General features: G+C 39.1%; 1 protein-coding gene across 3 annotated transcripts in view; it reads right to left on the bottom strand.

The window, feature by feature from the left end:
- The window catches only part of NFX1 (nuclear transcription factor, X-box binding 1), a 66,612-nt gene that overhangs the window by 20,008 nt on the left and 31,812 nt on the right, over positions 1–14,792 (bottom strand). Inside the window, exons 10-13 of one of the 3 annotated variants that reach the window (XM_010840125.1) lie at positions 11,928–12,025; positions 7,360–7,432; positions 2,928–3,007; positions 1,803–1,911 (exon numbers count right to left, since the gene is read on the bottom strand). In XM_010840125.1, the coding sequence (XP_010838427.1) occupies positions 1,803–1,911; positions 2,928–3,007; positions 7,360–7,432; positions 11,928–12,025 (360 nt within the window). Of the gene's footprint in view, positions 1–1,802; positions 1,912–2,927; positions 3,011–7,359; positions 7,433–11,927; positions 12,026–14,792 lie in introns of all 3 variants that reach the window. The other 2 variants (XM_010840124.1, XM_010840126.1) reach the window with 2 other exon arrangements.

Genomic DNA, 14,792 nt, shown 5'->3' on the forward strand with positions numbered 1-14,792 from the left:
CCTGGTGCCCACTCAACTGTGAAAAAGATTTTTGTTGGTGGCATTAAAGAAGACATTGAAGAACATCACCTGAGAGATTATTTTGAACAGTATGGGAAAACTGAAGTGACTGAAATCATGACTGACCGAGGCAGTGGCAAAAAGAGAGGCTTTGCGTTCATAACCTTTGATAACCAGGACTCTGTAGACAAGACAGTCATTCAGAAATACTACACTGTGAATGGTCACATCTGTGAAGTATGGAAAGCCCTATCTAAGCAAGAGATGGCTAGTGTTTCATCCAGTCAAAGGCTGATGTGGTTCTGGAGCCTTTGGTGGTGGTTTTGGAGACAGTTTTGGTAGGACCAACTCTGGTCACGGAGGAAACTTTAGTGGTGGGGGTGGCTTTGGTGGCAGCCATGTTGGTGGTGGATATGGTGGCAGTGGGGATGGCTATAACAGATTTGATAATGATGGAAGCAATTCTGGAGGTGGCAGAGGCTACAGTGATTTTGGCAATTACAAGAATCAATCTTCAAAGTTTGGACCCATGAAAGAAGGAAACTTTGGAGGCAGAAGTTCTGGCCCCTGTGGTGGTGGCAGCCAATACCTAGCCAAACCATGAAACCAAGGTGGCTATGGTGGTTTCAACAGCAGCAGGAGCTATAACAGTGGCTGCTGCTGCTGCTGCTAAGTCGCTTCAGTCGTGTCCGACTCTGTGCGACCCCATAGATGGCAGCCCACGAGGCTCCCCCATCCCTGGGATTCTCCAGGCAAGAACACTGGAGTGGGTTGCCATTTCCTTCTCCAATGCAGGAAAGTGAAAAGTGAAAGTGAAGTCGCTGAGTCTTGTCCGACTCTTAGGGACCCCATGGACTTCGGACCACCAGGCTCCTCCATCCATGGGATTTTCCAGGCAAGAGTACTGGAGTGGGGTGCCATTGCAGTGGCAGGAGGTTTTAATTACTGCCAGGAAACAAACCTTAGCAGGGGAGGAGAGCCAGAGCCAGAGAAGTGACAGGAAAGCTACAAGTTACAACAGATTTGTGAGCTCAGCCAAGCACAGTGGTGACAGGGCCTAGCTGCAACAAAGAAAACATATTTTAGACACTACTCATGTATATGGGCAAAAACCTCCAAGGACTGTATTTGTGACTAATTGTATAACAGGTTATTTTAGTTTCTGTTCTGTGGAAACTGTAAAGCATCCCAACAAAGGATATTTTTTTCCCCAACAAAGGATTTTAATGCAGATTTTTTTTTTTTTGCACCCATGCTGTTGATTGCTAAATTTAACAGTCTGATCGTGATGCTGAATAAATGTCTTTTTAAAAAAATATGGTGTGTGTAAAGTTAGTCTATTCTGAAGCCATTTTGGTAAACTACCCAAACAGCGTGAAGTTAGAATTCCTTTAGGGTGATGCCAGGTTCCATTAGAAATTTATTTACAACTGGCTTGGGTGGAGAAGCCACTATCTTCAGAAACCTTGGTGTAGGTGAACTGACAGTTACTGTTTTGTGACCTGGAGTTAGTAATGGAGTTTTTTTGTTATTAATATGATTGTTGGCACATCCAATGTAGTATGTCTAAACTGAATTATGGCACCAGATAGTTCTAGATGGGAATGAACTTGTGTATCATCCATTATCATGTGTAATCAATAAAAGATTTAATACTCTTTTTTAAAAAAAGCCAAGGTCTCAGTATACCTGAAATACTAAGGCTTATTAATTCAGAATCTAAGAAAGTTGACTGCCCAGGATCTAATATGCCTGACTTTCTAGAAAACTCTTATGATAAAGTATACAGTGAAGACACTCACTAGCTTGCCAGCACGTCTGGCAGTTTCCACGATGACAAGGTTCTTCACATCTATGAAGGCCACAGCGGAGTTTCCTCCCACAAATCAAAGGACACTTGTGCTCCTTATCCTAGGAAAAGAGGTTTATACGTACATATTTTTTTGCATGCTGGAATCTTAGTTCCTAGACCAGGTATAGAACCTGTGCCCCCTGCAGTGGAGTCCTAACCACTAGACTGCCAGGGAATTCCTAAGAGATTTATTTATACTTGCTTACAAAATTATCTCCATTTTATATTTTCCATAAACAAGATTAACAAAGAAGCTCTCCACAATTAAAGATTGCATGAGGTCTGCAATTAGCTTCAAAATAATCAGGGGAGGGGCAGTAGGTGGGGATGTGGATGAAACAAGATTAGTCATAAGCTGATCACTACTGAAGACAGATGTTGGGCATATATGACACATACTTCTCTCAGCTTTTATATATGTCTGGAGTATTCAATAAGAAGTCTTTAAACTTTCAAACACTGGCTTATAAATAGGTCTTTATCACGCTTCACACTGTCAATATAAATGCCAAAAATAACAATTGTGCATTACATATATATACATATGCGTATATATATATGTACTTTACTATTAGTAAACTGTGTTACCTTGTTCATACACCCACAATAACACAGCACCCACTGCCAGGTAATGCTTCCTCTATTTAGTTTCACAGACGTGAATATTTCAGATAACTGAAACTTGTTCCTTTAAAAACTGCCACTCTCACTGTGCCCACTGATCTGACCCAAGGAACATACAAAATTTGAATCCTGAGTTACTAAGACCAGGTGAGTCTGTGTGCGGTGACAGTACTCAATCTCTTGCAGATGACTACACACTCATCCAGCGGTCTTGGGCTCTGGGGCCTGAGGCCCTCTTTCTTCTTCCTTCATGGTGCCATAGGCCGACTTCCTGACCGGGCTGAGGACTAAAAAGGCCCAGCCTGTCTCTCTGGCAGCATTCTGACTGTTGCTCAGGGGCCTCTCCCAGTGATTTCCAAATCTGGGCTGCATTCTTAGATGGCTAAGGCTTCCAGAAGCCCAGTCCCTAGATGAATGCAATCTGACTGTACCTAATGATCGATCCACTTACCACACAGCATATCTCATTACATTTATGCCGTCCACATAACCGCTTCTTGTTACACCTCTTGTCGCACATAAATGTAGCATCTGCTATGAACAATTAAGAAGAAAAAAAGTCAAAGGATATGAACATTCATTCAACAAGTATCTGTGTGACTACAAGCTGAAGAAATACAAATGTAACAAGGTAAACAAATTAGTTATGGTGAAAGTGCATATTTAAATAAGATCATTTTTCACTTGTCAGTCAAAAAAATAGAAAACAGGAAGACTATTCAAGTGTCCATTGATAGATGAATGGATAAAGATGTGGAATATATGCAGTGGAATATTACTCAGTCATTAAAAAAATCTTGCCATTTTTGACAACATGGATGATTCTAGAACACAGTTATACTAGGTGAAATAAGACAAATACTGTATGATTTCACTTATATGTGGAAACTAATGAACAAACGTAACAAAACAGAAATAATATAGATACAGAGAGAAAACAGATGGTTGCAAGAGAAGGGTAGAGGGAAGAAAGAAAATAGGCGAGTGAGATTAAGAGAAACTTCCAGTTACAAAACCAATGATTCATGGGTATTAAATGTATAGTGTAGGGAATATGGTCAATAACTAAGTGATATCTTTGTATGGGGGCACACTGAAACTAATCTTATTGTGGCAATCCTTTTGAAATGTATAGAAAAAACACTACATTGTGTGTAATGGGCACTAATATAGTGTTGTAGGTAAATTATATTTCAAAACAAACTCATAAAAGAGATCCTATTTGTGGTTATCAGAGGCAGGAGGTGAGGGAGGTGGAATTGGATGAAGGGAGTCAAAAGGTACAAACTGCCAGTTACAAGATATAGTAAGTATTAGGGATGTGATGTACAACATGATAAACAGAATTAACACCGCTGTATATTATATACGAAAGTTGTTAAAGGGTAAACCCTAAGAGTTCTCATCATAGACAAAAAATGTTTTCTATTTCTTTCATTTTGCAACTATATGAGATGATGAATATTCATTAAACTTATTATAATCATTTCATGAGGTATGTAAGTCAAATTATTATGCTGTATACTTAAAATTTATACAGTGCTATATGTCAATTGTATCTTAATAAAATTGGAAGAAAAAAAGGAATTAGGAAGACTGGGTGAAGATGTAGAGAAAAGGTACACTCAGTGGATGGGAGAATAAACTTTTGGACTACATATGTATCTATTAAAAATTTAAGTGGTGGGACTTCCCTGGTGGTCCAGTGGTTAAGACTCTGGCTTCCACTGCAGGGGGCACAGATTCAATTCCTGGTCAGATCCCACAGGCCACTGGGTTCAGCCAAAAAAAATTTTAAGTGGTAATTCCATTTTAAGGAGTCCTCCCTACAGACACACTTCTGAAAGCAGCTAGGACACCAAAAGCACAAGCAACAAAAGAAAAATAAATTAAACCTGACCAAAATTAAAAGCTATTGTGCATCAGAAGACACCATCAAGGAAAGACAACAACAATAATGGGAAAAAATATTTGCAAATCAGTTATCTCATAAGGGTCTAGGGTCCAAAATGTATCAAGAACTCTTTCAACTCAATAACAAAAAGACAACTCAATAAAAAAGGGAATAAAGGAACAGACTTTTCCAAAGAAGATATATCAATGGCCAAATACATGAAATGATGTCCAACATCATTAGTTATTAGGGAATGTAAATCAGAACCACAATGGTTTATCATTTCATACCCACTTAGGATGACAGTAACAGTAATAACAATAATAGTAAAAAAAAACCCAGAAAATACCAAGTGTTGGAGAGGATGTGGAGAAACAAACCCTCAAACATTACTGGTGGGAATGTGAAATAGTGTGATGACAATTCTTTTAAAAATTCTACCTGTAATCAACATATAACCCAGCAATTCCACTCCTAGGTACATACCCAAAAGAATTTACAACAGGTACTCAAGTAAAGGAGGCAGCAGAGAAAGAGATGGTTAGATAGCATCACCGACTCAATGAACATGAATTTGAGCAAACTCTGGGAGAGAGTGGAGGACAGAGGAGCCTGGCGTGCTGTAGTCCATGAGGTCGCAAAGACTTAGTGACTGAACAACAATAACAACTCAAATAAAAGTTTATGTACAAATGTTCATAGTGGTACTAGTCGCAATAGTCAAAAGAAGGAAACAGTTAAAAAATAAAATAAAAAAAAGAAGGAAACAAAATTAAACATCCATTAACAGATGAATGGATAAACAAACTATGGTATATACATACAACAGAATATTATTCAGTCATAAAGAGGAATGAAGCATTGATATGTTCTACAAGGCAGATGAACCTAAAAAACACGCTAAGTGAAAGAAGCTAGAGACAATATGTAAAGGTTACATATTGTATCAAAAATTCAGAATTAAATCCAGAGATAGGAAGCAGATTAGCAGTTGCCTGGGGCTGGAGTTGGGGTAAGGGGGAGTGAAATAAACAAAGGGTTTCCTTTCAGGATGCTGAACACACTTTAGAATTGATAGAGATGACGGTTTTACAACACTGTGAAGGCACTAAATGCCACTGAATTGTATAATACACTTTAAAATGTTTCATTGTATGCTTTGTGAAGGTGTTGAAGGCGCTCAAGTGTTTAAATGGCTTATCCTCATAGAGAATGCCCTCATAGAGAAAGCTATACATACTGACATGGAAGAATATCTTTGATATATTGTGCAGGGGGAAAAGAGCAAGTTCCAGACAGTATGTTTACTAAGAACTTAAGTTTAGGGAAAAAATATAACCATACCAACACATGTATACATTGGTATGAATACAGAAAAGATCTGAACTCATCCTTGACAAATTAATGAGGTAGTTTTATCAGGGGAGTAGAACTAGGAGGGGAAAATGGGGGTGAGGGTGTATTTTTACTTCATATATTTAACATCTTATTAAATTTTTTAAATTACTAAAAAGTGTACTAATATAGTAAGTTTTCAAATTATGCCTTTTAATCACCAAAATTTTGACTGTGGTTTTGAGGAAGTTACTTTTAGTTACTTCAAGTATTCAGATATTTGAAGCAGATATTCAGCCCTTGTCCACCTTCCCCAGGCTAACAGATACTTCATTTTGTTCAGAAACTAGGCACCCATGTGTTCCCCCATTATACTGAATAGTCTAGCCTATATGGTAATTCCATTCCCTTTGTGACCTAAGGGTTTAGGCAGAAACATATGATAAAGTGCACTGAGGGTCTTTCAGGGCTGTCTTCTTTGCTCTCAAGAAGGAAAAGAAGGTTAAGAATCTCTCTTTCTTTCCTTTAGATGCATTGGGAGAGGACATAATGTATGAAATTGCTGTAGCTCACTTATACCTATGAGGGGAAAACCGAGAAAATCATAGGAAGCTGAACTGGAGACCTAGAATCATTGCGTTTGGATTTAACCAACCTTGGACTTGTTCTGCCTGTACACTTCCTATTACGGGAAACAGTAAAACCTCCTTAGAGCTAAAGTCATTTTTCCTTGGGTTTTATGATACCTATAGCCAGGAGCACCCTAACCAGTACAGCTTTCTTCTTGACCAGAAAAATAGCTTTTATTTTGTGTAAGTTTATCTTCTATCACTTTTCCAGAACAGTTCTAAGGTGGTTTAAACAAAAATTACATGATGGTTAGTAAAACAAGGGTAGAAGCATAATAAAGTGGAATATCAGGATCAAAGACAAAGGGAGAAACAATATTCTAGGTCTGAAGGCTGAGAAGGCTGTTGGCTGAGTCACCCTGTTCTAAGTATCCAACAGGCCTATCAAACCACAAGGAGATCAAGCATCAGAGTCAGTTTTTACAAAGCTTGCTTCATTAGATGCTATTTACCTTCTCTTCCTATACCAACAGTTTATTATGAAAACTTTCAAACATATAAGAAAGTTGAAACAAATTTATAGTGAACACCTATACATATGCCTATTACCTAGATTCTACCAGTAGTTACACGTAGTTTTCCACATTCATTCTTCAACTATTAGTTTATCTTAATTTTGGATGTTTTTCAAAGCAAGCTACATACATGAATATATTTCCCTTATATTTTATAGCATTTCTTTAACTAGAATTCACATTTGTTTGTTGTTGGTTTTTTTTGAGATAAAAGTTACACGGCTTCCCTGGAGGCTCAGTGGTAAGGATATGTGCCTGCCAAGCAGGAGACGCAGGTTCAATCCCTGGGTTGGGAAGATCTCTTAGAGAAAGAAATGGCAACTCAACCCAGTATTCTTGCCTGGGAAATCCCATGGACAGAGAAGCCTGGCGGGCTATAGTCCATGGAGTTGCAAAGAGTCCCACAAGATTTAGTGACTAAACAACAACAAGTTACATACATGTACAAAGTACCTTCACTGAATTCTAACAAACACATAACCCATCTCCCTGTCAAGATGCAAAAATTACCTTCACCCCAAGAAGTTCCATCACACCCCTTCCCAGTCATACCTTCACTTTTGAGACTGGTACAGGGAAGCTCCTACAAAAAAAAAGAAAAGGGAATAGTAACTATTTTAGGAATAAATGAAACAACACAACTGCAGTACAATGCTGAATGTAACATGCATATCCCCAAATACCCAGGACCCCTCTGGCAGTCACTATCTGGAGCTGGGTCAGCCCAGTCCCTGTATTCTTTACTCACAATAGGTCCCCAGGTCTAACAACTTTTCATGCAAATATAATTATAACATTCTTTGTGGTCTGACCTCCAAACTCACAGTAGATTACATATTATAAAATCTGAATGCAAACAAAAACTACTAAGGGTATGCAAAGCAAAGAGAAATAACTGTCTGGCAAGGGTATAGACAGAAAAAGAAGATATAAGAATTGAAAATATGTAACAATTAGTACCATATGATGCAGGGGCAAACAGCTCTACACACTCAGGAGTACCACAGCAATGCTGCTGAACTCTAACAAAGTGGAATGCAGAACTCCTTGGCCATTCAAAATTTTATTACCCTGGTTTGAATTATGTGTGAACAGCCTCAAAAGTCTATCACATGTAATTTTACTGATGCATGTTCCTGAATAACATGCATGGTGAGGCTGCTGTGTGAAGAGCGAGTCAGTCACTTGGGAGACAGGGTGTCTGGCTGGCTGCCCAGCATCTCTGTCCAAATTTGGCTTCAATGTCATGGACAGGCTGCTATATACTCAGAAATAAGTTACATGATAAAAACATTTCTTCTTTGTGAAAATGACCCCGAAAAAAAGGAGCAGCTGCTAGAGTTGATAACAGACATGAAGCTGTCTAAGAAACTGAAGCTTCTTGGCTAGAAAAACGTTTTCAATAAATTAGTGAGTTGGCTGGGTTCTAAGATAGGAAGAAACTCCTCATACGCTCTCTAGAGATATAAAGCAAAGATGACTCAGGAAACTGCTTGAGCGAGTGCTTTAGTTAACATGAACACTGAAAAGCGTAAGAAATGACATGGTAGGAGTCTGGGGTTTTGAGCACAGGCCATCCTTCTTGCTTGACCCTACAATAAACCTCCCTCTGCTCCCAAGTGCTTAGTTTCATTGTTTGGTCTCACTGTGCCTCAGGTACGTGACTTTGTGTTTGGTAACAATTTTGGTGAAGCTGGCCTAGGAGTCTGTGCTGGTGTGCGATGACCCTGGCCAGAGGTAGCCCCGACCCTGAGACTCCAGCAGCTGCCAGAGCTCAGTCATTCCAAGGAATGGGAAGGGATTCTCCCTGACAGGTGCCAGCCGCCCCAAGACATGAGGCTCTTTAGAGCTGAGAGAAAAAAAAAGAAATGATATGCTGGAGTGGTATCTACACCTGTAGGGAAAAGCAGAGCTCCCACAATTCCCTACAATATGTATGAATTTCAATAAAAACTTAAATACAGCATTCTTTGTTAAGAGGTAATAAGATACAGCATACATTTCTTAAAGACTCCTACCAAAGGGGTTAAAAGAGAACAACCTTTGAAGCTTTAAGAAATTAAGTTTTTATTTACCTAGAAAACTCACTTCCATGGAAAAGCCCATTCCATTACAAAAGACATTTCATAGTTTTCTATATATAGGTCTTTAGTTTCTTTAGGTAGATATATTCCTAAGTATTTTATTCTTTCCGTTGCAATGGTGAATGGAATTGTTTCCTTAATTTCTCTTTCTGTTTTCTCATTATTAGTGTATAGGAATGCAAGGGATTTCTGTGTGTTGATTTTATATCCTGCAACTTTAACCACTATGAGGTACCATTTCACACCAGTCAGAATGGCTGCGATCCAAAAGTCTACAAATAATAAATGCTGGAGAGGGTGTGGAGAAAAGGGAACCCTCTTACACTGTTGGTGGGAATGCAAACTAGTACAGCCACTATGGAGAACAGTGTGGAGATTCCTTAAAAAACTGGAAATAGAACTGCCTTATGATCCAGCAATCCCACTGCTGGCCATACACACTGAGGAAACCAGAAGGGAAAGAGACACATGTACCCCAATGTTCATCGCAGCACTGTTTATAATAGCCAAGACATGGAAGCAACCTAGATGTCCATCAGCAGATGAATGGATAAGAAAGCTGTGGTACATATACACAATGGAGTATTACTCAGCCATTAAAAAGAATACATTTGAATCAGTTCTAATGAGGTGGATGAAACTGGAGCTTATTATACAGAGTGAAGTAAGCCAGAAGGAAAAACATAAATACAGTATACTAACGCATATATATGGAATTTAGAAAGATGGTAACAATAACCCGGTGTACGAGACAGCAAAAGAGACACTGATGTATAGAACAGTCTTATGGACTCTGTGGGAGAGGGAGAGGGTGGGAAGATTTGAGAGAATGACATTGAAACATGTAAAATATCATGTAAGAAACGAGTTGCCAGTCCAGGTTCGATACACGATACTGGATGCTTGGGGCTGGTGCACTGGGACGACCCAGAGGGATGGTATGGGGAGGGAGGAGGGAGGAGGGTTCAGGATGGGGAACACATGTATACCTGTGGCAGATTCATTTTGATATTTGGCAAAACTAATACAATTATGTAAAGTTTAAAAATTAAAAAAATAAAAGACATTTCAGGAAAAATCTGGCTGAACAATGAGGTGATTATTCAAAGAGATCTTTCACTTTGTTAAATAAACTGTTTAACAGATGAGCTCCTCCAGCAATTTTAGAATAAGACTTTTATTTGCAAAAATTTAATTTACACAAAACTTTCAAAAGTACACTCACTGCCATGGGGTCCACTATTCGAGGGAGTGAGGTCACAGAGTGAATGAGAAGCTAAAAAGCACAGAGAGAAAGAGATTGCTGGGAGAAAAGCAAACTGACAGGAGTCATGTCTAGTTCGTGTATCCCCATCCTGTTTGTAATTCTTGGTCACAAAGAGCATCTCCAAGGCATTACTAAATTTATGATTCCTAAATCAAAGTATCTCACAGCCTTCAAGCTGGTATCTACAAAGCATAAAGTGGTCCTGTACCTGACATTCAACATATCTTTACTATCCTATGTATTATATGATTTCATTCAGAAGAAAACCCCATGCATCTTCACACAACTTTAGTCTCATATAAACTACACTAATTACTCTGACATTCTTTCCTTTAATTCTGAAGCTTACCTATTAAGCTAGCTCCTAATTTATGGCCAATATCCTCAGAATCAATTTGCAGGTCAGCTGCTATCCAGACTGTGGGCTGTATTTAACAAATAGTATCAATGACTCATTGATATCAATGACTCATCAATGAATTCTGTCTCTACTCCAGCCTGTGCTCTGCTGGGACAGGTGCTAATTATGCACTGAAATGACCAGAAGTATGTCAGAGATCCGGGCAGATCAACACTCAGTATGTTCCATGAGTAAAAGTACCCAAAGATTTCCACAGGAAAGTTTCCTGCCTCTTCTGGTTACACAAACAGAAACACGCATCAATTACAAAACGGTAAGATGACTTTTTTATAACACATGATCCAATCAAGGTTGCCCCAGGCAGAAAGCAGAAATTGACAAAACAGTTGTATGGTGAAGAATTAACATTACCTGAAGAGAGGTTTGGCTTTTGCTACTGGCTTCTGGGAGATAATCTTGGAATATCATGCTTGATAGGAGTCTCACTGTTTGCCTGGGGCCTTGGGTCACCACAAAGTCTGATAAGAGTTAGGGTGCAGGCTGGCCATACAGTGTTAGCAGACTTCTGGAGGGACTGGAGGCTGAAACTAGCTACATGGACAGTCAACCATACCTACACGATGGAGCCCCAGTAAAAACTGAACACCCATGCTTGGGTGGGTGAGCTTCCTTGGTTGGCAATACTCCACACATACAGTCACACACGGGTGGTGACAAAGTAACACTGTTCCAACTCCATGCGGAGAGGACAACTGGAAGCTTCATATTTGGTGCCGTCTTGCATTCAGCCCTACATACTTCTTCCTTTGATTGATGTTAATCTGTAATCTTTCCCTGCAGTAAACTGTAATCAAGCATATAGCAGTTTTCAATGAGTTCTGTGAGCTCTTGCAGCAAATAAACCTTGAGGGTAGGCTTGGGGACCACTGGACTGCAGCCGGTATTGGAGGTGAAGGTGGTCACGTGGACTAATTCAGCAGTTGTCTAAACTCCTACAACGTGTCAGAAGTGAGGGAGACCTTGTGGACTGTGTCCCCTTTAACTTCTTAGTGAGCTAAGTGCTTTCAGTGGTGCTAATGTTCTTCTCTTCTGGCATCTAGCACTGTCACACTTGTATTTAGTCGCGCTACTTGTATATGGGCCCTGAGCCTGTCAGTGGCCTCTGAGTCTTGCACGCTGGACCCCTTCATACCGATTCTAAAACTGATCCACAGTAGGTGTCGGTATATACTGGTTGGATTGAATGAATCATACACAATAGAACAGGAATAAGCCTGAGGTTATTTTGATTCCTTCCCTCCCATCATCACCAACTGATCAACAAAAAGCACTGGTGGCAACAACTCTAGCATCGTGAAGGATTTACCTTTGTTCTGAAAGAGCATCTGCAGGAAATAACTGATGTGCGAGAGCATGGTCCACAGTCTCCTTCATGACAGAGCTTTTCACAGGTATGAATGAAATCTTTAATAAAAATGAAAAGAGCTGGGGATGAAAATTGTAACTACTCATTTTCAGATTCCTAAATTCACTAGCCACAATGGTTCTCCACCTCTGTGTCCTGTAACTCCGTCACCAGAGCTGAGGGAAGACGGATGCTGTTAATGTCTCTTGCCTTATCTTCCCCTCATCTGGCCAGCTGGGCCTTTTCCAGCAAGGAAAGGCCCCAGCATTAGTCACAGGAATATGCTTTGGGGCACAAGGTACTCAAAGAAAAGATCTTCTGACTCTTTATTGAGACCTCAAGTCTCCAAATTAGACTTGGATCTCCTTAAAATTGTAGCCATGGGTGACTTACTAAAGTACTCGTGACTCTAGGGAGTCAAAATCATCTAGGGATCATCAATAACCAGAAACCACGATCCATAATCTCACTAAGTTCGATGAATGTCTGGTGATAGGTGGCCTGCCACTTGTTGTGTTAAGCTAGGTTTTAGAACAAGTCCTGTTTCGTGGACTCCCCAGGGATCATCCATAGTCTCTCTCCATGGCTGCTGTTTACATGATGCTTTTTTTCCATCCCTTTACCTTCAGCCTAACTGAAGATGGCATTATAGTTGCTTCTTTTTAAATTCATTTTGATAATCTCTGCTTTTTGTCTAATTGCTTAATCCATTCACATAAATGTTATTATTGATATAGTTGGTATATATATCTGCCATTTTACTTTTAGTTTTATGTCTCATGGCTTTTTTGTTAATATAATCTTCCTTCATTGTTTTCTTTTACATTAAGTGAATATTCTTCACGGTTAACATTTTCCCCCAATAGTGCCATTTTCCACTATATTTTGAGTTATCTTCTTAATGGTTGCTCTAGAGCTTATCAGTGGTACACATCTGAGTGGACTTCAGATGTGTACAAACAATTCCTGTGATATATAGAAGCCTTATACCCATACAGCTCTATTTTCTCTTCTCTTTTGTGCTATTACTGTTATATATATTACATCTAAATGTGCTACAAATTTAACACTACAATGTTAAAATTATTGCTTTATATAATGTTATGCCTATTAAAGAAGCTGAAAAAAGAAAGGAGAGCAAGCATACAACATAATTTGTTATATTTATCTTATTTACTGTTACTGGTTTTCTTCATTTGTTCCTGAAGATCTGAGTTACCATCTGATATCACTTCTTTAACTGCAATACAACCTTAATTCCACCTACTCCCTTTGTGCTGTTACTGTCAGATATATTTCTATATATTATAGGCCTAACGACACAATTGTATTATTTTATACTATCACTTTTTAAATCAGTTGAGAATGAAGAAATATGCACTTATACTTTCTTCTATGATTATGTAATTAACTTTCCTCTTTGTTTTTTCTTGTGGATTTACATGTATCAGCCAGAAGACCTCTCTTTAGTATTTACTGTCAAGTAGATCTGCTAGCAGAGAACTCTTGATTTTTTCATTTTTGAAAGCCTTGCTGCATGTAAGATTCCTGGTTGGTAATTTTTTCTTTCAGCACTTTGGATAGGGCATCTCACTGTCTCCCTCTTGTGATCGTGTTCTCCACTGTTTCTGATGAGCAGTCACCTGGGAGTCTTATAGGGGTTCCCTAGTATGTAATGTGTCATTTTTCTCTTGCTGCTTTCAAATTTTGTCCTTGTCTCTGGCCTTCAGCACTTTTACTATGTGCCTTGGAATTTATCCTATGGAGTTTTTGAGTTTCTTGGATGTGCAAATTAATGTCTTTCAATAAATGTGAAATGTTTCCCACCAGTATTTGAATATTTGTCATCTCCTTTCTCCTCTCCTGGTGCTCCACCATTCTCCTGATGTGCTTAAAGGTGTCCCATGTTTCTCTGAGGCACTATTCATTTTTTTTCCACTTCATTTTCTCTATGTTTTGGGGATTATATTATCTCTATAACACAGATCTATCTTCACATTTATTGATCCTTTCTTCTGCCAGCTCAAATTTACTGTTGAGTACCTTTGATGAATCTTTAATTTTAATTACTGGACTTTTCAACTCCAGATTTTCCTTTGGGTTCTATTTTTATAATTTCTATCTCTTTACTGATACTCTATTTGATGAAACACTGCCTTTGTACCTTCCTTTAACTCTTCAAGCATGGTTTCCTTTAGTTCTTTGAATCTATTCATAACAGCTTCCTTGACAGCTTTAAATCTGACACTGATCACTGTCACAGAAAACTGAAAGTTTCTGTTACCCATGGGTTTTTTTTTTCTGTTTGCATACTTTGTAATTTTTTTGTTGGAAACTGAACATTTTTTGCAATCTGCTGTTGGCAGTAACTGGATACTGCTTCCTCCTCTCACAGCCTGTCTGGTTGCTCACTAGGCTATTTTAGTGAAGTCTATTTCTGTCACAGTACAAAGACACTGGTGCCATTCTTTTGATGGCACAACCCTAAGCATGTGCACTGTCACCTTGGGAAGACAAAGGTGTCAGCAGGACTCTGTCTTTCCCTGATCCTTCTGATAAGCCGTCTGCCTCTCTTAGTATTACATTCAGTCCTGAGGCTTCACTAATTGCTGGCTGACTGCAGCGTCCTGGGGCATAAATTGCTCAGCAGTCTGATCTAATAAAATTTGGGCAGAGGTCTTTGAGGCAACTCTATGAAGTTTGTTCTGACCCCAGGATGGTTCCTCTTGGTATTTCCTTCCCTGGTTCTCTCTGGTGAACCAGGTGGCCTATAGTTTAGCTTGTTGCTCTTAATTAAGAGGAACTATTGTTTTCTAAAGGGCCCTT

The sequence above is a fragment of the Bison bison genome, unplaced genomic scaffold (assembly GCF_000754665.1).
Source record: "Bison bison bison isolate TAMUID 2011002044 unplaced genomic scaffold, Bison_UMD1.0 scf7180017864141, whole genome shotgun sequence".
Taxonomy (NCBI): domain Eukaryota; kingdom Metazoa; phylum Chordata; class Mammalia; order Artiodactyla; family Bovidae; genus Bison; species Bison bison.